This window comes from Anarhichas minor, unplaced genomic scaffold, assembly GCF_050575085.1.
Source record: "Anarhichas minor isolate MPS153535 unplaced genomic scaffold, ASM5057508v1 ptg000025l, whole genome shotgun sequence".
NCBI classification, from domain to species: domain Eukaryota; kingdom Metazoa; phylum Chordata; class Actinopteri; order Perciformes; family Anarhichadidae; genus Anarhichas; species Anarhichas minor.
Window position 1 is genome coordinate 4,482,073 of NW_027466471.1, and position 24,903 is coordinate 4,506,975.

The 24,903-nt window shown below is 42.8% G+C and overlaps 1 protein-coding gene across 19 annotated transcripts in view; it reads right to left on the reverse strand.

The window, feature by feature from the left end:
- The window catches only part of LOC142957620 (transducin-like enhancer protein 4), a 37,204-nt gene extending 15,345 nt beyond the window's left edge, over positions 1-21,859 (reverse strand). For 6 of the 19 annotated variants that reach the window (XM_076099561.1, XM_076099560.1, XM_076099558.1 and 3 more), the window contains exons 1-7: positions 21,815-21,859; positions 21,380-21,477; positions 18,690-18,753; positions 18,364-18,408; positions 6,762-6,824; positions 3,545-3,619; positions 2,365-2,554 (exon numbers count right to left, since the gene is read on the reverse strand). In XM_076099561.1, coding sequence (XP_075955676.1) covers positions 2,365-2,554; positions 3,545-3,619; positions 6,762-6,824; positions 18,364-18,408; positions 18,690-18,753; positions 21,380-21,477; positions 21,815-21,859 — 580 coding nt within the window. Of the gene's footprint in view, positions 1-543; positions 561-2,349; positions 2,555-3,544; positions 3,620-6,761; positions 6,825-18,363; positions 18,409-18,689; positions 18,754-21,379; positions 21,478-21,814 lie in introns of all 19 variants that reach the window. The other 13 variants (XM_076099569.1, XM_076099567.1, XM_076099565.1 and 10 more) reach the window with 9 other exon arrangements.
- Positions 21,860-24,903: the final 3,044 nt, after the last annotated feature.

Sequence of the window (24,903 nt, forward strand, 5' to 3'; positions counted from 1 at the left end):
CCCCAAATTGCTCCCGCAAGCTGTTCCTTCGGTTTATGAACGGGTGTGAATGTTAGTTAGAGTCCTGATGGGCAGGTGGCACCTTGCATGGTAGCCCGTCATCAGTGTATGAATGATGACATGTAGTGGTGTAGACTAGAAAAGCGCTATACAAGTACAGTCCATTTACCGTTTCAATGAATTTCTTTAAAATAACATATTGAAAAGCAAAAAAGAAGCAATAAGAGTCGACAAAAAACCGAACCAATAAGGAGTATTGATAAGAGTAGTATTATTGATGAAATCCCTTTAGTTGACACAGTTGTGAACTAGAAAGGCAGGTATCATATCTCAGTCTCACTTCATGCTCTTTGATATCAAATATTAGTCCTCAGCTACCGGCAGGAGTGTTACGAATGAAGATGAATGAAGACTTCTGGTGGGGAATGTTGATGCTGGGAGAAGAAATTGTGTCACCCGATGAAGGAATTTAACGTTATTTAATTAAAAAATTCTCAGCAAACACATCAGTTTGTAACAGAGAGAGTGAAAGGAAGAACTTACCTTGACCGAGTCTCTGTCTGAAGAAGCGGAGGGCAGGAGACAGAAAAATAAAGACTAATTAAGGCATTTAAAGTTTTAGCGAGAAGCGCAATAATGCATGAGCAACGATAGACACAAGAAGAAAACCAGACAGGTAATGGAAAAGTCACACATGAGCATACATTACGTACACAGAGCAAGAGACAGAGAAGAGTCAGGCTAATGATGTTCCCTGAGGCATCATTAATGCCAGTTCAAGCTAAAAGTACATTAACTCTGACTATTCCTGTTATTCTTGTCTGCAGCATGTTAAGTGAAATGTAATATAGCCAAACGAAGCAGAAATACACCATTATACTGGCTGGCTATACAGAATTTAGGGTTTACATAAAGACACACAGACGGCCGACAACCAAATCTGTTCTGATTTATATATTTTTTTTTAATTTAAGAGGTGGCAAGATGGTCCCATTTGTTACACTTTCTTTTTCTTAGCAGAGAAAGAAAGATAACTTCAGGCCCCTTTGGATCAGACAAGAAGAAAAGGAAAAAGTTGCTACGATTTGTGAATTTGTCATTTGACAAAATTACACTAAATTTGGCAAGTGACAAATATCGGAAACGGCATGAATTAGAACAACAGCATTTATAAATACAAATGTAGAAACCTCTCATTCACTATATTCTCAGCTAGAGGAATTGACCCTTCACTGAGTCCCGCCCCTTGAGCACAAACTGGCAAATCATAGAGTAGCATCAGCCGGCCCTTGCCAGGGTTCAACAACCCTCCGGCTCTGCTCCGTTGACTCTCATGCAGTTGTTTCAGATGTTCTTCATGTTCAGGCTGGTTTAGTGGATTGGGAGCTTGTCGTGGTTAAACGTTGTGTAATAGTGACACTTGTTACACTGAGAGGTTGGACAGAGATACACATTTCTAAAACGTTATGTCCCTCAGGGAGTGCAGTTAGTGACAGTGTGGGCTCCATGGTAGCTTTGACAGCTTGACAGAGTAGCAGCGGGGGGCGGGGCTTAGCGAAGGGTCACTTGTATTGATATTAATTGTGCTCCTAATGGAGGTAAGTATTCACTGCAGCTACAGGTCAAGGTTAACTGCTCTACTGCACTGTAAAAAAAAAATAAAAAAACCTTGCAGTCATGCTGCAGCAGAGTAATTAAGAGCTGGCACACACTGTTTCTATCGCACACATACACACGCACACGTACACACAGTCTCTGTGTGCCGTAATTAAATGCTCGAGCTCAAAGTCAGCTTGCAGAAGAATCAGAGGCGTTCTGCGTGTACAGAGGCAAAAGAGGCATCGTGGCTGGTTGTGTATCGCTCCCTATTAGGCCAATTAGAACGGCACAATGACAAATCAGTTTTTAATTGCTTTTACTGCTGTTCATTCAGAGTACTAACAATTAAGCATCAGACAGTGGTATAAATCCATAACTTTGAATTTTTCAGACATGTAAATTAGTTTAGGATCATTAATGGAACAAAAGATAAAAGCTTCAGTATTTATGTCCATTAAAACGCATTCAGTATCTGCACAAGTTTATGCATTTGTTTTTTTAAATGTCGATATGTTACATTTGGGTTGTCTGTATTTTTTTAAATATCTCGGATACATTTTAGTCAGCTATATGGACTTCATTCATAGATAAAAGTAGAATTACAATTAATATCTGTATTATATAAAAAAGGAAGTAACCAAATAAAAACTTTGACACAAAAAGAAGCAGTGTTGAACGCTAAGACTTACTGCAGGCATAAACAGTACACACACACACACACACACACACACAGAGCAGGGCAGGCCTTACCTCTCGGGTGTTCACCGCTGTTGTCGTGGTGCTTCCTCTCGTCTTTGTGCGGCAGTTGGTGGTTTAGGGCGGAGGACAGAGCCAGCAGGCTAGCCGTGGTGCCGGCCCCGAGGGGCAGGGGGGGCTGGAGGCCCGCCGGGTGCGGCGTGAGCGGGACGGGGATGGCGTGGCCGTGGGAGAGGTGCTGAGCCTGGAGCTGCTGCTGCTGAACCGTACACAGAAGCGATGGTTAGTGTTAGGCAGCACTTTGCGCGGTAGAAGACATGAGAAGAAGCCGGGACGGAGAGAACAGGTTTTGGGTATTACTTGTGAACCAAATATTTCAAAGCGTCCACCAAGAAAAGGACACTTTGAAGTATCTAGATGCGACAAGTGTGTCGGAGGAAAGCACAACTTGCATTAAATCTTTTTAGAAAAAATGTAATTTAAATGTTTATTTCACTATTGAATATAAATGTATATTTCTGATCATGAGGATCAACTTACATTTATTCAAACTTAACACAGGATTTGTTCGACGGGAATATTTTGCAGTCAAAAAACTAAATTCCCAGTGCTCTCTGGGGAACTAACTTGTGACACTAGTGTGTACTCGTCGGTGTAATTGGGTTTAGTAGCCTCAATAAGCCACTTGTTAGAAACCGCCTTTTTAAAAACACGTAAAAAGCTGAAAAATTCACGAGATTTACCGACGTATTTGACGTCGCAAAACAAAACCTTAAAATCTCCTAAGCTGACCTGATTTCAGGCATCTAAAACAAAAACCCATCCAAAAACTCATTGATTCAGAGAGGAGGGAAGCGGAGGTGCATAAATGCTGACTGCTTTTTGGACTCGTATCTGCAGCCCTCTATATTCACTCGTTACTCGCAGTGAGAACGGGTTGTAAAAGCTGACCCAGGATTACATCAAAGTCTCGCTGAAGCTGAATAATATTTGGTGAACGAATAAAGTAGAATTATGTCCAAAAAAAACCTCCCTCATCATTCTTGTTGCAACAAAGTGGTACAGTTAGCAGTTAGTTTAGCTCCAGTTCTCATCTCTCTCTCTGTCAAACATGTATCTCTGTTAGATCCGTCTTACAGCATTTTTCTATTACAGCGTGTGCATGTATGTGTGTGTGTGTGTGTGTGTGTGCAATACACCCACTCCTATGATGTGTGTGTGTGTGTGTGTGTGTGTGCAATACACCCACTCCTATGATGGCGTTGAGTTCAGCCATGGTGACCTGCTTGGCCCGCTCCACCGCCTGCACCACCTGCTGCTGATGCTGCGAGACAGACAGACAGACAGACAGACAGACAGACAGACAGACAGACAGACAGACAGACAGACAGACAGGGAAGAGCCGAGTGAGCGAGACATCGCAGCAGCAACAGACGGAGAAAAAGACTGGCTGTAGTATTCGGACATCTATGACCTCTATGAACTACAACGACACGCATGCGCAATTCTCTGGTAAAAATGAAGACGGTGTATCGGTCCCTGAGTGCACACGTCCATCATCACCGTAATACTACACAGCCCGACGTACAATTATGAATCGACACGCAGCAATGAGCTGATTATAAAACCTCACAAGCCATTGTACAGCTCATTAAAGCAGCCATAAATGTGCAGTAACAAGAGTGAGCTGAGCGATATCTCACTGTAGACAGTCTCAAACCAGATCCAGATTCAATCCGTTCTCTGAGTTATTGCTGCTCTTTATTTGGGAAAACCAGTGCGTTCAGTAAAAAGTGTGCTTGTTAGTCGGTCAAGTGTGACTCTCTCAGGTTAGTTAATTCTGTCTTCGGGGAGCAGAATTTGAAAACCAAACAGATACCAAGATAAACGTCGTAAAAGAGGCCAAACATCCTGATATAAACACCTATGACATCTTCCAGAGAAGCCCAGTGTGTGTGCATTTAATAATGTCTGTGCTGGAGATGATGCGCTGGACATTTGACATCCGTCAGTTCCTTCAATCAAAACGCCACAACCATGAATTTCTAAGCCATTCTGTTGATAGAAAAGCTGATAAAAAAAATAATAAAAAAACTTCACGGTGAGAAAACAGACATATTTGTGGAGAGAAAGAGATAGATCTCCCAGAGAGACAGACAGGCTAAGAGGGCGAAGTCATCCAAAGGGTACGGAGCGAGACAGACGGATCCAGACGGTGAGGGAGAGCAGCCAAGATTCATTTCGGGGAAGCGCAAAACATCAAAGCAGGGCAGAGAAGAAAGGGCTTATCCAGCGTGGAAATGAACCTGACCATCGGGTTCAGCTTCACCTCTGCACGATGAGTCTAACTTGCATGAACGTGACTCGCACACGTGAAAAGATCCATCAGCCGGGTGGCTTCTAAAGCGATATTATCAATCATCCTTATAATTACAGACGTGGGACAGACACCTTGACTAACAATTTACTTTGACATTTCAGCCAAATCAGATGCTTTTCATTTAATCCCGTTGTCATTAGAGTTTATGTGTTGTACCGTAACATAATACGTGATGCAGGAACAAACGTCTAAAACGCTGCTTTGTTAGCTGCTCGGAAGTGTTTGCAATAGCTGAGGGAGACGAGCAGAAATGGAAAACTAGAATTTCCGCCTTGCGGTTGTATGGCTCTGCCAACCCGTCAAGTCACACTTTACATCCATTTCTGACTCACTGCATCATTTCATCCTATTAGACATTTGTGTGAAATTGTTATAACTAGCGTATGAATTCCTGAGTTATGGCCATGAAAGGTGCTTTGTGAGGTCACAGTGACCTTGACCTTTGACGACCATATTCTGATCTGTGCCAAATTTGAAGAAATTCACTCCAGATCTCATTCACGAAAATCAACTGTGCACGGACGGACGGACGGACGGACAACCCGAAAACATGTTCTCCCGAGACACCCACTTTTTTTCTAAAGTGGGTGGATCACTGAAGGCTGACACACTTCTACACTGTTGCGAGAGAGAACACGACTTAAATATCAAAAAGTTCCCCGCGATCATTACAAAAACTGTTGGAAATTCGATACCGATATCGGTCTGATGCTGACTCAAATAGCTTGATCGGGCCAATCTGGTATATCGGAGGATGCCATTATTATGAAAAAAAATTCAGTACATTCATCTATGTATTAATTTATTATATTTCGTTTAAAGTTAAGTTATGAAAGCATTGTGTAGATCAAGCCTGATGTTGCTTTAGAAACTTCCACACAGTGAGGCATACAGCTTATTAATTAAACACAGCTATCGGTACTCGGTATCTCCCAATACCTGAAGTCAAGGCTTTTTACCCCTTTCTTTAAAAAAAACATGAACATGTGTTTTAATCGAGCAAAATCATGATTTCAGTGAAGAAATATCGGAATATCTGAACCGCAGTAAATGTGTGAGACCCAACCCTATCTACATACGCACTATTATAGAGATACATGATATTGATACGTCGTCTTATTAGCGACAACAATGCTGCTGTCAAAGAAATGCCTAAACCGTGAGAAGGAACATTGGGAAGTGACAGAAACCAAAACAATCAAAACAAAGAGCTCTCTCAAACACGAGCTCGCCACGCAGCCGGTGTGATTTTGACTGCACAATAATAACATGATTTTTGTTGCGCTTCGGCGAACGAGGCTGCATGTTCGGAAAAAACAAAAGCGGTAAAAAGCCGCTTTCTCTCCCTGCCTCCCCTCTCCGCGGGCCTCGGGGCTGTGTAGCAGCACCGCAGTCTAATGCCATTATTCCTAATCCACCCTAAACCCTCCTAATCCATGGCTAATCTGGAGGAGAGCTTTTTGGAGTCCACACTCGCTCCTTCCTGCTGTTCCCGCAACACACACACACACACACACACACACACACACACACACACACACACACACACACACACACACACACACACACACACACACACACACACACACACACACACACACACACACACACACACACACACACACACACACACACACACACACACACACACACACACACACACTTTCAACTCCTCCAGAGAAAGGATTTACTGGCTAAACACACACGCCTAAAGGTTCCATAATAAACATACTGTGTGAAACACACCTCACACACCCACCACTGTACGTGCGCATGTTTATTTTATGTGCACGCAGGTGGACACACACACAAAATCATTTTCTCACACACTCAGCCGCTGGCTCCTGCATATGTTGTTAGTGGGAGACATTTTATAAATTCAGAGCATATCTGCCTATCCGGAGCAGGGAGGATTAGCCCAGGATAATCTGTGTGTGAGTGTGTGTCCATATCTGTCTGTTTGTCATCCCAATCCACCACACACTTCTCCATCCTTCTATGGGTCCTATCTGTCTTCAGTTGTTTCTCTCTCTCTCTCCCTCCCTCACCCACCACCGTCTTAACTCTTTTTTTTTTTTAGTCTTACCTCCTGAGAGAGGAAAGGGATGACTTGGGCGCAGATCGCGTTCAGCCGCTTGACGATCTCCGCCTGCAAGACAGAGAGGTGGGCGCAGACAACACAATCATCTTTCAAAATTCACAGAAAGGGCCGAGGAGGCGGCGGCGTCCTCCTCAGACGACCTAAAAAAGAATATGCTCACATCAAGACAAGTGCAATGCGTGTTAAATTCAAGTAACGGCCCGCGTGTGGAACATTAGTCATTTGATGCATTCTCAGTTGTTGAGCGCTGTCTAGTGGGTCTATTTTAAAATCTATTTTAAACACTTTTAGATCACACCCCCGGTCATATTGTGAACCTATTTAACAATACATGCAAAAAACAAAATGTAAAACAAAGTATGACATGTGCACATGTAAGCCAATACGGCCCAGTTTCAACAAATAATATCATGACATCCATCCATCAATCGTCAATCATCCATCCATCAATCATCCATTCTGCAACTTTTAGTGGCAGGGGAAGTGCAGTTAATTCACACATCAATTCATTTTTTTCTTATCTGTTGTTTTTGTCAAGAGTACTTCGCGCACACTGAGCGGGAATATTTGAGGCGAAAAAGCCATGTAGCATCATGTTAATGTAGATGATGTCGGCATCAACCAATCACGTTGTGCGGCACGGACACATTCGAGACGTACACTGCATTGTACAACAACAGGGAGGCTCGACAGTCTGCTGCAAGGTGACAACGACCAGATCCTCTCCTTCCATTCTTACCTTTCACAATAAAAGCCTTCGACAAAAATGATCTCTCCCCGTTGACTACTGTACCAATTTTCTTTTTCTAAAATAAGGTCCCACGGTGGTCCACCAGAAAGGGTGGGATTTCGCCTCTCTATATTTTGGAATACTCGCATTACAGAAGCTAAAGGCGCTCTAACTAACATTTCACTGGGAATTTTTTGGGAGGTATTTTGATGAAAAAAGAGGAACTGATAGCATGAGCAGCAATGGCCATGAAAAGAGCAAAACCGCCAGAAACTAAAACTTCATCTGCAGAGGAATGCAAGATAAAAGACATCAAAGTGCCACCCACACTGTGCGTTTCTAAAGATGATCTCTGGAAAGTGCAGTCGGTGCCCAGGCGGCACGGTAATGAGCGCTTCGGCACCAATGTCACCAAAACAGAAGGAACAAACATCACAGGGAGAGAGAGTGTGCCCTCTGAAACTTTATCATTGAGTGTTAAAAAGATTGTCAACCGAGAGGTCTGACTAAAGAGAAATTATTTAAACTTGGGTGGTTACGTGTCAACCAGGGAGTGAGTTGGTCACACTTTATGACCTGTATAACCTTTGCAGGTTGAAGGCACTGCTAAAACAATTAGAGACAGAAACTAATCAACTATTCATTCAACATTTCCTTTGACAATCGATTAATTTTAAATGATTATTAGTCAAACAAGTATTATCTGATTTCTCAGTCAGATGGAAGGATTTGCTGACATAATAAGCAATCCTTAAGACACTTGTGCTCTGACAAATTGTGACAAATTGTGACTGGCATTTTTCTGAGATTTTAAAGACTGCAAGATTAATTAATATGATTGCATTAATAATCAATTACAAGCAGAAGTGATTTTGTTAACTTATTTTTAAAAAATGCATTCCTCTTCTTTGTCAAAACCAGGCGGCAACCTCCGGTTCTGCCGAGTGAAGCCAATGCAGAAGTGTCTTTAAACGTGCATTCTCTCTACTGACCAGCAGGGGTTGACTCCTCTGGTTTCAAAAAGAAGTCAGATTGTATAGAAGTCTATGAGAAAATGACTCTACTCCTCTCTTGATTTATTACCTCAGTAAACATTGTAAACATGAGTTTATGGTCTCAATCTCTAGTTTCAAGTCTTCTTCAATACAGCATGATGTTCATTTAGTAAATTATGGATCATTTAGAGTCAAATAGACCATAAAGCAGAGTATGCTTTAGGTTGGGCTTACTGTGATTGACAGGTCGCTGCTGCTACCAGCCATATACGATGTCTCTACGTCACTCCACCACATTCCAAATATGGTAACTTTCGTTCATTGGTTGCGAAAACCCACATGGCGACGGCCATATTCCAAGATGGCGAGGGCAAACTCGTCGAACTCGAGGCTTCAAAACAACAGTCCACAAACCAATGGGTGATGTCACGATGACTACGTCCACTTCTTATATACAGTCTATGGTCAAAACCTGGCACCTACATTACTCACAGTGCAACCTGATCGCTGACAGCAGTGTGTTATGCTAGTAGCGGCTAATGTAGCCCCGCGCTGCTAGCCTCAAGCGGAGATCAGCAGCAACCTTGTCATCTCCTTTTCTAACTCCACAGCCCCAGAAGTCTTTAAACCCAACCGACACTGACTCAAGTGACATCACTTGAGGACATTTATCAGACTTTCAATAAAATCTTTTTATTTAGCAAATGGAGCACAAAAAAAACACTATAATCACACAATTTGTGCCTTTTTAAAACTATTTGAGAGACATTTTGCTATCAAGTTATTGCTAACTTCTTGAAAGTTTCCCCTCTACTGTATATCTTACTTTCCACTATCCATATTTCCACTCAAACTCAAATATCAGTATCAGTCTCAGAAATCGCAGCTATGCTACTTATCCTTCAGTATCTCTGGGAAGATTTTCTACAGCTGCACTCTCTGAACCTCAATCAACATCTGCTTAATGGGTGATTTGTAAATAAAAACCTAGGACTTTGTCCCCTTGAGAATTTGGAGGATTTTGGAGGCGAGGGGAGTGCACTTGAGCAGAGAGCTCAAGGAAAATGTGACATTTTTTGTCATTTTAATCAGCCTAATTAAAAGATAACTGCTGAAAAAGCCATCACGGGATGAGATAATTCCTCCAAGTCCAACGTGACTTCAGAAGACTCAACATGTCAAGGGCTAGTTTCATGTATATAACCTTGACAGAGGTGAACTTTGCTCAGGTATCAGTAGAAACAGGAGCCCCCCCGGAGGCCACGAGAGCAAACCTGCAGACACCCACACCGATGCAAACCCATCACAGTCTGCACGAGCAAGGCAGGATGGCACACATAAACACAGCCGTTCACGCACACGCAGTTACACACCTCCACAGCCTTCTCTGTATTCATCAGATGGTTTCACGGAACCCAAGGGTTGGCTTTTAAAGATTATACAGCACTCTCTCTCCACATCAGGTATGATTTTTTTTTTTACAGGAAATTGCCTGATCCACTGTCCCAAAGGGAGTGATAGTAGTGCAACTCCAATCCAAACACAAACACAGAAAAAAAGACAGACTTGCACAAAACCACACACTAAATGGCACACGGGGATACACTCTTTGTTTTGTAAGACTAAATATGTAGAACTATATAACAGATCCTTCCTTGAGATAAGGCCACCTGCAAGGACAATAGTCAGAGAACTCTCCTGCGCTACCAATTTTACAAATAATTTGACTTACAAAAACTTACAGCAGTATTTTCTTTGCTAGTAAAAACTTGACCCTAACCCTTGACAACTGAAAAACTATCAGCAAAGCAAAAAAAATAGGATGCAACTGCACTGCCACTACCGCTACCGACAGGATGGCAGTCCGAACAAACAAATCCAAGACAGGTGAGCTGGTCAGGAACAGCCATACTTATGGAAAATCCATAAGCATCATTGACAATCTTACAGGGAATGAGTGGAAATTGGCAAGTTATATACTGCAGAGCTGATGAGGCAAAGTGGAGACAGGTGAGGAGGCGGGTGGGAAGGGTGTTATTATTGTGGGGCAAGAGGGAGTGGCTGGAAGTGGAGGTCAGGTGACTGGGACAGGAAACGGGTAGAGAAATGGTAATGAAGGGGCCAGAGGAAATGTGAATGAAGCTTAAAGGAAGCAGAGGCACAATAGGAAAGAAGAAACATCTGAGGTAGACACTGCGACACCATAACAAGAGATACTAGAAAGGTGTACTCAGTAAAGTGCAGATCTCCACCAGGTGTGTCTGCAACAACCACTGTTGTATTGTGGGCAAAATTGTCTGACTGAATGGATACAACCCACAATTGGCTAACACCCCATCTAGACACACTCCATTCAAACTCAAAAACAAGCGGGGACGTATGCAGACGTCGTATAGGACGTATTAAATTAACCAAGCTGTCTGCCTCAGCGGCAGCGATGTACTCAGCAGTGTGCGTACTGGTAGTTCCGTCAACTATTAGCAGTTAGCCAAACACAATGTTCTCTGCAAGAACATGAAGATAGAACATTTTAAAGTGCCTAAAGTTAAGAGGTCCTGTCTTTACAATAAATGCAAAACAAATATTACTTTTACAAAGCACTTCCTGCTGAAGTTTATTAATTTATTCTTATAATGATACTTTGGACGCGCGCTCAGTGTTACGGATCAGCAGAAAATTGACTTTTACATGTTTGATTTTTTATCTTTGCAGAGACAAAAGATCTGTGCTCTGCCAGAAAAAAGAAGCAGCACTAACTCAGGTGAAGGTATTGTCAGTTAATTGTAGATTAGTGAGAAAATGCTGTCATGTTGTCCTCAGCCACACAGCAGACGAACAGAAAAACCAAACATAAGAGCAGAAACATGACTTCAAGTTGAGCTTCATTCCCTCGCAGACATACGCAGACATTCCCAGAGGTTTGAGGGGTAACGCACTAAAGACGTTCCAGCGAGTGCATTGATTCATTCAATGTTCAAGCTTCATGATTCGACTATTCGTCATCCAAGTGCCCTAATTTGTTTCTGATGAAGTGTTTTTATTATTGAGCTTTTTTAACATACGAGACAAAAAAAATTGTACATCTTAATAATGTATTTTGGAAGAACCAGGATGCGTGAGCACCAGCTATCAGTGGGGTTCGGAAGCCATTTAGCGTCAAGCCGATGGTCGGGCTGCAGTTCAATTTACCTGCGATTAACACAGTGCTGCAGCCACACGCAAACCTAAAACACTGACATTTTCTTTTTATATTTAACGTTTATCCAGGGAAGACTTGCTGTGCACACATGCCCTTTTTCAGCTTGGTTCGGTTTCATACACACTGGGGAGCTGCCCAGCACATATTAGCCTCTGCGAAACCCCACTGTAGTTGTTGGTTGGGGTGTAAGTGCATTGCTCAAGGGTACCTTAGTTAGGTGTGTTAAGAGCAAAGGAGGCCATGCTCAGTATTTGCACCTTAAAAAGTGAATGAATGAGAGAAGTGTTTCCACCGGTCTAGCATAAGGAAATGGATGTTCAAGGACACAGTGAATGGATGGCAGAGCGCTAGAGGTGAGGATCAGGCTGTATGAGATGTTGCCACATCTACTTGGATATAAGATCGCTGCTAGGCAACGCCACGATTAAAGCATCACCCATCAAGCTCCCAAAGTACACGATATAAGTAATACTATTGATTCTGAAGTATTTTGGAGTTGTCCTTCTTTCTGTTAATGCGTGGCAAACAAGCATTGACTTTTCTAATTAATTTGCATTTAAACTTTAGCGCCCCATGATATGACGTTGATAAAAAGTCAACTTTATGCTCACTGTGATGGTGGAAACAACGTGTTTCATCATACAGAAATGAACTGTCTGAAACACAACTGCATGGTTTTCTTAAGGAGTAACTTCATTCACAGGTCTGAGCCGAAGTCCACCTGCTGCATCATTTTGAAAAAGGCTAAAACATGACAGCTACGTTAGCTTGGAAACCAGAGATATGGGTCGCTGAATTTGATGGATTTACTGTTTATCAGACCACAAATGAGACAAGAATTACACCTTGCGGTCCGGTCCCTCCGCCTCACTCCCCACCGCTGGGAGACTACTTTGCTGATTAGAGAACGTTAACATATTTTTATTTCATGACGTAGATTAATCCTGTCGGTTCTATCTCAGAACTGGCTTTGCAACATAAGGGCTGATTTAAAACAGTAAATGAAGTTTTGGGGCCATTTTCAACAATGAAATGTTACTATAAACAGAAGTACAGTCATATAATTTAAAGGGGGAAAAATGTGTGCAGTTACTTTTTAATGGTTTAAATGTAAAATATATGCAATATAGTGCTGAAAGGATTGGTCCTTCAACAGTTCAGTTTTTCAAAAGCATGGTATTTGCTGATTTTCCTTGTCCTCTATGATAATAAATGAATTCTCTTGGGGGTTTGACATGTTATTTGTGAGCCAAACATAAACAGAGGACGTATTAAACAGATTATTCAATTAATCTAATGTACTTTGTAGCAAATCGGCTAAAACATGCAAAACCACTAATACAGTACTTGAATACTACTAATATTTGAGTTTTGAAAGAATGTCACAGGGGCGTAAAAATAAAGATTCTAAAGCTTTAAAGTAAAGATGCTGATTTCCACTAACAACTACAACCTACAACCTCAACCACCGATCGATTCGTTTTGAAGAGGTGAACCTGAGATGTTGGCACAGAAAAGGAAACAAAAGCGCCGGAGCAGAAAAAGGAAATGGAGATGCTTTTTTTTTTTTCTCCCGCGAGGCAACACAACCAATTTCAGGTGACATTTTACATCAATGCCAGACCATCGTGACTGTCGGCTAGAGTGCAGGGGATGTCAGCATGTTTGGCCAAACACGTCTGTTCATACAGAGACCGAAGCGAAAATGCAGGGCTCCTCTTTTCTTTTGTTTTTTTCACAAAAAGTGTCCTGTGGTTTGTGTAAACCGAGAGATTTTTTTTTTGCTTGTTGTTCTGCAGCTAGCAGGCCTCGACTTCGACCCGGACCTGTCACATGCCTCGACAGTCGATAAATAACGAGAAACGACTTGCCAGAGAGTCCTCTAAGGTGAGGACTCAAACTCGGGTCGATCCAGAAAGCTTATTGCCAGATTAGAGGACTCTGCGGTCACATAAAGCCCGGGAACCTCAGAGGCGAGATCATTTGTGCTGAATTTATCTTTGACCCTCTCTGTGTGAGTCGCCCGGAGAAACGCTCCACCTGAAAAAGGGAGGGAGGGAGGGGGGGGGGGGGGGGGGGGGGTGTGTATCAGTGAGCAGCGGCTGTGCAACATCAAACTTATTATATGGTTTGGCCCCTTGTGATCGGATCAACAACGTGCACTAACCGCCTGACTTTTATGGACAGTAAAAAAGGGCTGTATTTGCCACTGAATATGCTTTCATTATTTACTTGAGAGCACCTACTTGCTATCTTGTAGCTAGCGCAGTACAAAAAAAACACCTCAGCAATAAGCACTTATCTCCAAAGATGTGGCCCAAAAGAATGCAAATACTCTTAACAACAAAGAAATTAGATCAGGCAGGAGCCCCGGAGTCAGAATGGGTCAGATAGAAGATCAAATGTCCATCTCCCCTGTGGAGCTTTGTAAGCACCACATCAGCACCACTTTTCACCACCAGCTAATACACCTAATGGACCCCACCATATAAAGGCTGTATTCCCTTGTGACTGTATGTATGCGTGTGTGTGTGCGTGTGTGTGTGTGAAAGACACAGTTAGATAGGTAGTGAGGGACAGGGAGGAGAAAACAAAGGACGCTTTACAGACATCAGACTGCAGAGTTAGTGCTTATTGTAAATAATACAGTATTTCTATTTTGCACCTTATCAAAGTTGTCACGGGCTTGCTTCACCAAATGTACATGCTACATGCTAGCAGCAATTTGCAACATAAAAGATAATTTCTTGTTGATTTTTGTCTCATTTCACCAATCGGAACAAAGGCCATACTCTCGACCCATGAGCACCTATGTCTTTATGCTAAGCTATGCTAAGCTAACCTAACCGGCTGCTGGTCGTAGCTTAATATTTACCAAACAGATGCGGGAAGTGGTTTTGGTCTTCTTATCTAACGCTCAACAAAGAGGAGTGAATTTCCCGAAACGTCGAACTACATTCCATCCGTCATCTCGGGACCACTTAGATTAATCTTGTGACCCCCCTTGTGGGGTCCCAATCCATAGGTTGGGAACCACTGAGACAAACGGTCACAATTTTACCTGTTGTTACACACAGAAGATAAACCTGAATCTGAAAATTATCAATATGCTGTATGTGAAAGATGTTTATTTGTAAACCATCAGAAAATATTAAGAAATAATTGCCTCTCTGTGTTTTAAAATCGTATATTTTCTGTAATTCAAAAGGTTCAGATGTACTTTATTCTTCTAAATGCATTTTCTGAGACATTACGTGACCGAAATCCTCGAAATGAAAAAAGAAATCTCCCTATCGGCTGCAGTTTAACGAGTTGTCAGCCCTCATTGAAAACGCTGCCAGTCTTCAGCATCAAAACGTCTCATTACTTCCTTCTCTCCTCCCCTCCTCCTCCTCCCTCCCCTCGCTTGCTTCATTTCTCTTTCGGCCCCGCTAATTTGCAATTGATTAGCTGTCCTCTCGCAGCTCTCTGACCCCCTCCCCCCCACACAGCCCCGTCCTCTCCATCTAGGAGTCAATTTGTCTTTAACGAGGAGCAGCGGGGCCCTCCTGTGTAAATAAAACAGGAAAGAACAAAAAAAAAAAATCAATGTGGCCTATTACCCTCAGAAAATGCTAAGCAAGCAATATTAGTGATCCGCTTGGCGGCGGGGGTCGACTGCCTTAATGGGTTAGAAGCTACCACCCACCCCCCCCTTCAATCTCGGCGTCCACTCAACGAGCCACGCGCGTCGTATCTGCATAGCGTGTATGAGACACACATCATTACTGGTCTACGAGTGTGCGCGCACACACACACACACACACACACAGCCTGCACATCCAACTCATTTGCTTCCAAACCCCCCCCCACACACAATCTGCTGGCAGAAATTAGGTTCTCCCCTTTCCCCCGATAAACACTCTCTCTCTCTCACACTCTCACTCTCTCACACTCTCACACTCTCTCACACACACACACACACACACACACACACACACACACACACACACACACACACACACACACACACACACACACACACACACACACACACACACACACACACACACACACACACACACACACACACACACACACACAGCAGGATTTATAGTAGACACCCCCCATATATCATTACACAAGTCTGATTAGTGTGCCAGTAAAAGGCTGCATGTGTGTGCAACATTCACACAAACCACGACACAAACTCACACAAAGACCAAAACACACAAAAAAAAAGGTTTCCAATATATGACCACACACGACAAGTACAAATACACAAACGGTACACACACACAAGTAAATAAACAATCCCAGTGTGCGTGCACACAAACGCATGCACATACTACAGTAAGCAAACATGTACGATATAATGTACATACAGGCTGTTATACAGATTCCCCACAACACAGTAAACACACAGTATAGATACAGAAGCACAAAAACAAAGGCCGAGCATTTATCACTTGCTCCCCCCCCCCCCCCCCCACACACACACACACGCACACACACCATTTCTCTGGAAATGAGCGTGTAGCTGGTTTAGCCAGTCATTTAGCCTGGCAGCTCATGTGCAGTTACCACAGACATTTATGCTAATGACCCTCTGCGTTAAAAAAACAAAAAAACAAAGCAAGCGGTAATGTAAAGGCTCGTTAAAGGCCAAACCCTCGTTCACTGCACTCATTTTTCAGCCCATATTTCTCGTTCAATTAAGCTGACAAAATCATTATTCACATGTTGAATTACTATTACTGTTTATTTTTATTTAACCCTGTGAATCACATTTCCATTATGAAATGAAACACCTTGATTGTATATTTTTCTGGGTGTGTTTTTTTTCTCCTTACATTCAAGTCACAGCCGAGCATGCAGTTTTTCCAAAAATAATTACCCGGCGATCTTGAAAAAAACACAAAAAAAAAACACAAGGTTGTTTGATCAAACTGGCCGCTGTGCTGAAGGTATTTCCAGAATCTTCAAAGATTCTTCTAACCCTCTGGATGAAAAAAATAAAAAGGATTCTGTATGTTGCACTTTTTACCCCAAGTCAGAAATGTCTCTTCTAGTAAAACACATGATGCATATTATTGTGTATGAAAAGTAGAACATGTTGGAATGAAACATCAATTTATGACCAAAACTGATAATACAGTTTTTCATTTTGGTTCACGTTGTACATATTGATGCAAAGAGTAATTTCTGGCTGTTGTCTGTGTTTGGAGTCGGGAACTGAGTAGTCTGCTAAAGGATGAGTCTATTTAAGGGGGAGACACTACAGCTGACGAGGGTAATAAAATGACTAGTAGAAACTTTCCCAGCTGATTACTTACATTAAGACAATGACTTTTTGTATCACAGGTTTTCTGAAAATGTATGTTTAAACATGCAAATGAGGCATTGTCATATTAAATATGCGCTTATTAACATACATTTCTAGAACAAAAAATCTGAACATCTGTTAAAGCCAGGTTCAGAATTCATGTTTCATTTTGTTGACATATTAGAGTCAAAAGGTTTTTACTGAGGGGATTTGAGATATATCTTTTTATCACTTTACACACACTTAGCACAGAAAAAAAAAATCTATTTCCGCCATATTTTTAGAAATAAAATTCAGGCTATGAATGATATCTGAACAAACCCCTCTGTAGAAACCTTCAGAATATAGAGAGGAAAGAAAGTGTAAAGTTTGGTGTATGTAAGAGCTACTGAAGTGGAGATTTATGGATCAGAGTCTGAGAGAAAACTCATTTAGAGAAAACGTCTTCTAAAGAGATGTTTAGTTAAATTACAGACATTTTGAAGACACTACAGGTGAATAGGGTCAAAAGAAAACTAGTAGATATCAGCATGAAACTTCCCCAGTTGATTACTTACATTAAGACAATTTTATATTACAAGTTTTCTGAAATAAAATTTAAATATGTAAAAGAAGCATTATCTAATGGTGCCTTTAGGTGAATTTAAGAGAAATCTACAGATGCAAATCGACAAAGAAGTAAACTAAACACTTCAATGTGTATTTTGGATGTTTTCTTTCCACACATGTTTTTTGTCTGTAACGTCTCGCCTTCACATGCAGACAAAAGGGTATTTTTTCATCCAAATGTTTAGAGAGGTCTTTGAGGATTCTGTAAATGTCTTTCTAAAAAAGTGTGTTTCAAAAAAGATCACCAGGTAGATCTTTTTAGGGAAACCAGATGCTCAGCTCTGTAGCTCGACTGTGACACATCACAGGCCAAAACTGGGGTCAACACCAGAAAAAACACTGGAAGAAGAGATCATTACAAGGAGATGAAAAAAAATATTAAAATGCATATATTATCTGCAGTTTGCATAAAGAGTGGGGCCTCAAAAAAACGTGGCGGTACATTTTGAAACCTGAGCTATTTCAGTTTTTTTTATTCCAAACTGCCATCAAGTGACTGCAGATTGGCCTTTCTAGCGATGAACCCCGTAGCACCGGAGGTGATGAATAAATCATCTCCAACCTCACAGACCACGATAAATATTTTAGAAATCAGCAGCAACTACAGATTTCAAAATCAAAATTGAGAACTAAAAAACATCACGTTGATCTCGTTTTTTATGCATTCCTCTGACGCCCACTACAGTGTGGTTTGAATCGGTTTTACTTCTTTTCAATATTCAAGTTGAAAAAAAAAAAACATTTCCTACCTGCTTGTGCATCTCGATGTTGAGTCCGTACGACATCTCGTAGTACTAAAAACAAAACAAAAAATCAAACACAAAGATCAAAGCAGGGTCAAACAAACGTGTTGCTCTTTTGGCACAGATCTAGAAATACTGATGGGTTTACACACACACACACACACACACACACACACACACACACACACACACACACACACACACACACACACACACACACACACACACACACACACACACACACACACACACACACACACACACACACACACACACACACACACACACACACACACACACACACACACACACACACACACGATGAGACTCACCATGACATAGTGTCTCTGCATCTCCGTTTTGTCACTGGCCAGTTTCTCACACTCCATTTTCAGACTGTGGGGCAGAGGGAAAATTCAAAAAATATGACTTTGAAAAAAAAAAAAAAAAAAAAAGAACATAAAAAATGAAACTGGAGATGAACAGCGAGCCGGAAAAGTGACGTCATCCTGTGGTTTTAAATTTACATTTCGAAACTTTTGGAGTGCAAGAAAAACAAAGAGCTGCTCGGGTCCCTGCAGACACTTACTCAGCAGGGTGCAGTGCAGTAATTAATGGATCAATAAACGACCGCACGAACCTCATCATATATTCTTTACAGTGTGAGTGGATGCCCAAACTGCACCATCGACAGAAAGGCAACCGTGTAATGAGGATGCATTTTACAACTGTGGTTAGGCAGAGGCTTAACTCTTTCCACTGTTGTCTGTTAATGGGGAAAAAAAGCCTCCGCATATCACGACAGCAAGCTTTTTACACGTAATTGTTACACACATCATGTTTCAGGTAAAGTCCGGATGCTAGTGTGCTGAATGCGGAACAAATAGATACTTAACATGTGACTGAAATATAAATTATAGAATCGAGTGAAGAATTTTGGCACAGAGTGATTAAAACGTTGATTCGTTAATACGTTGAGATGAGCCTCTGTTTGAGCTTGATGATGATGCGTTTCATTGACCCAGAAGGTTGGGTATTTACACAGCTAACAGTCCAAGTTGGAGACACATTTTTATTTTTCCACAATATGAATGTAAATAAGCTTCTCCAGATAGACGGGAGATTAGATAACTTTCACAAATATTTTAAACTTAAGACATCCATAAAAACATAAGACTGTGTATTCAGTGTGAATATCGTTTCCCTTGTTTATTTATTTTAAAAAACTAAAAAAAACTGTGTGTCTCGCTGCTGTTTGGATGATCACAGTCTTACACATGCAGCAGACACTATCCTTGGTTCAGCTCATTCGGCCCCCGGGATTGGCCGGCAAACTGGACCACCGGTTCATCCCACCTGGTGATTGGGCAATAATTACGGGGGAGGCCAGAGGTGGGCGATTATTATGCATTGGTATCGCGCTTACGGTTCTGCCCCCCCAAGCAATGTATTTCACACTTCATCATGTCGGGTGAAAAAGCATTTCACACCACTTGGGTTTGCAGAGAGAGACGTGCATACCAAGGATGATGGGGTTTACCTGTGGTTAGTCACACCTACGGACAAAAGTAGCAGCATGTCGGCTCTCAGGTGTCTGAGGGGGATCATTTCATGGGATCTCCAGACGGACGTCTACCTCATACTGACAATGTTTTGTTTCTCGGTCAAATACTCGTTAAAAAATCAGTAGCGGTCTTGTATTTCATGCCGTTGCATGGTGACTTTTCCTGAAACCTTTTTGGTCTGACAGTGTGGCTTATACATGACCGGTGCAAGAGAGGTCAACATCACGGAAATGACCTTTTGTTCCACATCATCTGGAGGGTTCAGTTGACAGAGGTGGGACCAAGTCATTGTTCTGTATGTCACAAATAAGTCTCAAGTCTTTGCACTCATGTCCCTGAGTAGGGCGACTGTGGCTAAGTGGAGAGCAGGGCCGTCCTTCAATCAGAGAATCGACTAGTCACATGCCGATGTGTCCTTGAGCAAGTTAACCCCAAAATTGCTCCCGTAGCTGTGCCTACGATGTGATAGAATCTGAATTGTAAGTTGCTTTGGATAAAAGCGTCTGCTAAATGACTGTAATGAGTCAAGTCCAAAGTCAAGATAGACAAGTCCGAAGTCAAGACCAAAAGTCAGGACAGGCATGTCCCACATCAGGAGTCACAAGTCAAGAAAAGCAAATCCAGATTCAAGTCCCAAGTCAAGAGAGGCAAATCAAGAGACAAGTCCCAAGTCTAAACTGACTAGTCCCAAGTCAAGACTTGAGAAGTCTCAATAGAAAACCAGAGGCAAGTCCACAGTCAAGACAAGTTTCAAGTCAAGATAGGCAAATCCCAAGTCAAGACTTGAAAAGTCTCAATCTAAGTCCAAGACAAATCCTGATCAAAGTCCCATGACTAACAAGTTGCAAAGTCAAGATTGACGAGTCCCAATTCTGTAATTTTGAGTCCGAAACAAGTCATAGTGTTCTCTTCACCAAATATAATAAATTAATGGAATGAGTAGCGTTAGTTTACCCTGGAAATTAATTGATTCATGACATACTTTTAAATTTTTGGGCTTTGGGGGAAGGTATCAAGTAATTTCAAGTCCAAGTGAAGTCACGACTCATTGGCGTTAAAGTCCGAGTCGGGTTGCAAATCTTGTTTTTCTTGTTTTTCGTCGAGTCTAAAGTCATCAAATTTGAGACTCAAGCATGACTTAAATCCAAGTCATGTGACTCGAGTCCACACCTCTGACAGTTATTGATATGGACTAGGGCTCCAACTAACCATCCTTTTCATTATCATTTAATCTACTGATTATTTTCTCAATGAATCATTTGAAAATGCCAATTACAAAAATGAATGGACTAATTGATGCAGCTCTAATTAGGTTGCATAAAAACACACATGATCAGATTTGTAGTCACTCATCAGCCCCAATGCAAAGCTGGAACGTTGCTTTAATATTTTTCTCACAGTTTTGCCGATGAGCAGGTGTTTCCATGTTAGCGTCATGCTCCATCCAAACCACTCACCTGTGATACTGGGCTTGCAGGAAGTGGAACTCCTCCTTGATCCGGTCGCAGGACTCGGTGACAGTGAACTTTAGCGGCTGTCCCGGCTGGTGGGGGACCTCAACCAAAAGGCAAAGGGCGTGTGTGGGAAGGGGGGGAAGAGAGAGAGAGGAAGAACTGAGCCACCAAAGTTCAGTGTCACAACACACAGACACAGACAGGCAAGACTGTAGATGACAATAGGCCTCTGTGATATGGATGGCCTTTCGGTTTCACTCAGTCTCTTTACACGTTAGGCCACACACACACAGGTTTGACAATGAGCGCAATTGTCCGTGCGAGCGCGCAGTGGCACGGAAACTTGGATCTAAACTGATTACGCGCCAGGCGCGTGGCTGTTAATCCGCGCTGTTTTTGACACACTGCCTCGGCCGATGCCGTTCTCTCTCTACTTACCGGATGCCGTGCCGGGGGGTACATCTTGCTCAGGTCTCGAATCATTTAAAAGTGGAGCGCAAAGTATATCCACATAAACACGGGAAACAAAACGTGCGGGCACGGATATCTCTCTCCCCGTGCGTAAAAAAAACAAAACAGGGGTCAGTCAGTGGCCGGTTTGTGGGCTAGATGTGCGGGTTCCGTGAAGAGTGGAAACATCCTCGGACCTCCGGCCGGCCATCGTTCTGTTCAGACAGTATTGCAAAAGTCGATTCGGTGTGACATTCAAAGCAGGAGTTGTCTCAGTCCTCTCCAAAATCTCCAGCGCACAATGCTGAACATTCTCCCTCTGAACTAACAACGAAATCCTCTATTTTCTCAGATTTTACTCTGCAAAGCAGCGACTTTTGACACGTCGTGACCTTGCTCGTCCGCGACTCAGCTTCTTCCACGGCGCCCCGTCGTCACGCGGCGCATCGGTTAATTTCCCTACAGAACCTCCGTTAATGTTTCACATCCTCATGACGGCACCGGCGGGAAGACCACCTCGTCGACTGGAGCAGCCCTGCTCGCTGGCGGAGCCAAATTTAGAAGCAACCGGTCGTGCGAGCGCAAAATACACGTTCACAACAATTACGAGAGCCCGTGGCGCGACGTTGGGACGTGTAGTTTAATTCATATTAGTCGATAATGAGCACTACAGATGTGCGTCCGCTGCGAAGAACTACAACTTCCCGAAGACCCCCCCCCCCCTCCTCCTCCTCCTCTTCCCCCCCCCAAAGCCAATGGCGTGCGGTCTGAGGGAGGAGCGGCCATTACAGACGACCAATGGCGACGGATGAGTGAGCGCGCTGCGCTCCATCCTCGTGCCAATCATCGATGTGTCGTCCAATCACCTCCGACGGGATGCAATTCATGCAGACTCCCCACGTGGGGGCTCGGTCTGGATGTCACAGGGATTAATCTGGAAACTATCTGTTGATTTATGGTTGTTTTACAGAGGCTTGCAGGTAGAGGCGAATGTATGGCCCCGAGGTGTTTCCGTTTTTTTGTTTTTTTTTAATTGAATCACCAATTAAAACAAGGTTTTCTAGATGCCCCTGCAGTTTGGCAGTGGTGGAGGAGGTATGCAGATGTATTACTTAAACAATTCACCCCAAAAGTCAAAAACACATAGTTTCCCTCTTACTGAAGTGCTGTTTGTCAGTCAAGATTGTTTCGGTGCGAGTTCCCTTCTATAATGGGACTATATGGCACTGGGCTTGACAAAGCATAAAAAAAATGTACGTTCAAAAAACTGAACTGCATTGTTTTTTTCCAGAAATCATGACCGGGTTACTAAAGATAATCCACGTTGTTATGAGCAGTTTCATGTCGGAACTATTTTCTTTTCAACCATGGTTTCTTGATTTTGGGGTGTACTGTCCCTTTAAGTAAAAAGTTGCAATACCACAGTGTAGACAGACACACACAGTCCTGCATTCAAATGTTACTCTATTAAAGGTACAAAAGCATTCGCATCCAAATTTACTTAGAGTAACAGAAGTACTCATGATGCAGAATGGCCCATTTCAGAATAATATATATGTCATATATATATATATATATATATATATATATTCATGATCAGATTATAATAATTGATGCATTAATGTGTACGTCACTTCGCTGATTTTATTTACTCTATACACAGCCGGGTGGCTGTGGAATTCCCATCTGTCCCATCTGTCTAATCCTAACCTGTAATGATGTACCATGTATTTGTTTATTGTATTTTGTATTAATAACAGAATCTGCAAAATTACCCGTTACTAAAGTTATCAAATAAACGCGTGGACAAAATTGTAGGCGAGTGGAGTAGGAGTGGAAGGAAGTCGCAGAAAATGTGAGTAAGGGAAAGTCATGACTTAAAGGGTTTTAATTGGTCTACAATCCAATTGAAGGACACATTGCTGGGTTAATTTAGACTCAGTCTACAGGACTCTCTCTCTCTCTCTCTCTCACTCACTGACACACACCCATGTGGGTCGATGAAACACACTGCGTCCAGTCACTTAGCTGCACTAACCGACTGTGTCTTAAAATCTCAATCATCCTCATTCCTTCTCTCCTTCTCTGAATCTGTCGCCACCTCTTGCAGCTGACGTTTACTGCACGTGTGCCTAACAAAAGCCGCTGTGCTGCTTTAACGCGGCAAAAGCAGCAGGACTTCTATCATCACTTTACCTTTTATTTTTGTCTCACTTAAAACACACGCGGGCGTACAAACGGTTATCCACAATATGACACCCCTATCAATCCTCCCTCAGTCTGTCCACTCCTGTCTCTCTGTCTTCCCTGTTGTCTCTGCCTCTCCCCCACATACGTACACGTGGAGTGTGCACACATAGCCAGCGCCTCAGCCATTCAAATACACACCTCCATCTACCGCACATACAAACTAATATCTCAGGTAAGCACGGAGGCCTAAAGTGACCTGCTGTCGTCTGCGTGAATCCACCAAGGCTCCGATATCAAGGTAATATCAAGCCCTCCTCCTTCTTTCACCCCCCACCCCCCCCCCCCCCCCCCTCCTCCAAGGGCTTGAGCCGTGATGTGGAGGCGCAGTGGTACGGGAGGGGTTGGGGGTCAGGTGAGGAGGAATAAACAGATTTATTTGCCTGCGCCCCTCTCTGATTATTTTGCCCTGCCTTTTGTTCCAGACCTTATGAAACCCAAATGTCAAGTGAGGCGAGGGGCCTCATATCGAGGCCTGTCAATCACATCCCTCCGCGCACCTGAAGCCCCGACGCCGGATTATTGGCTTCAAGACGAGGGCCAGCCGCCTCCGCCGCCCGCCTCGGGCGGTACGACGCCCAAGTTGGTATTTTTTTTTCTTTTTCTAAAGAGGAATTTCATTTGGCAGCTGATGCGCAGGGAAGATTGCACGGGAGCAGATTTCGAGGGTAGCAAGCTAGAGTGTGTGTGCATATAGGAGGTGGGGAGGGGGGCTTATCGGGGGCGGAAGGGGATTAAGGGGGGAGGAGGTGGGTTTGACACGGGCTGAGGAGGGGAGTGGGTGGAAAAGAAACCCCCGGCCTTAACATCTTGCTCGGTGCACTGATCCC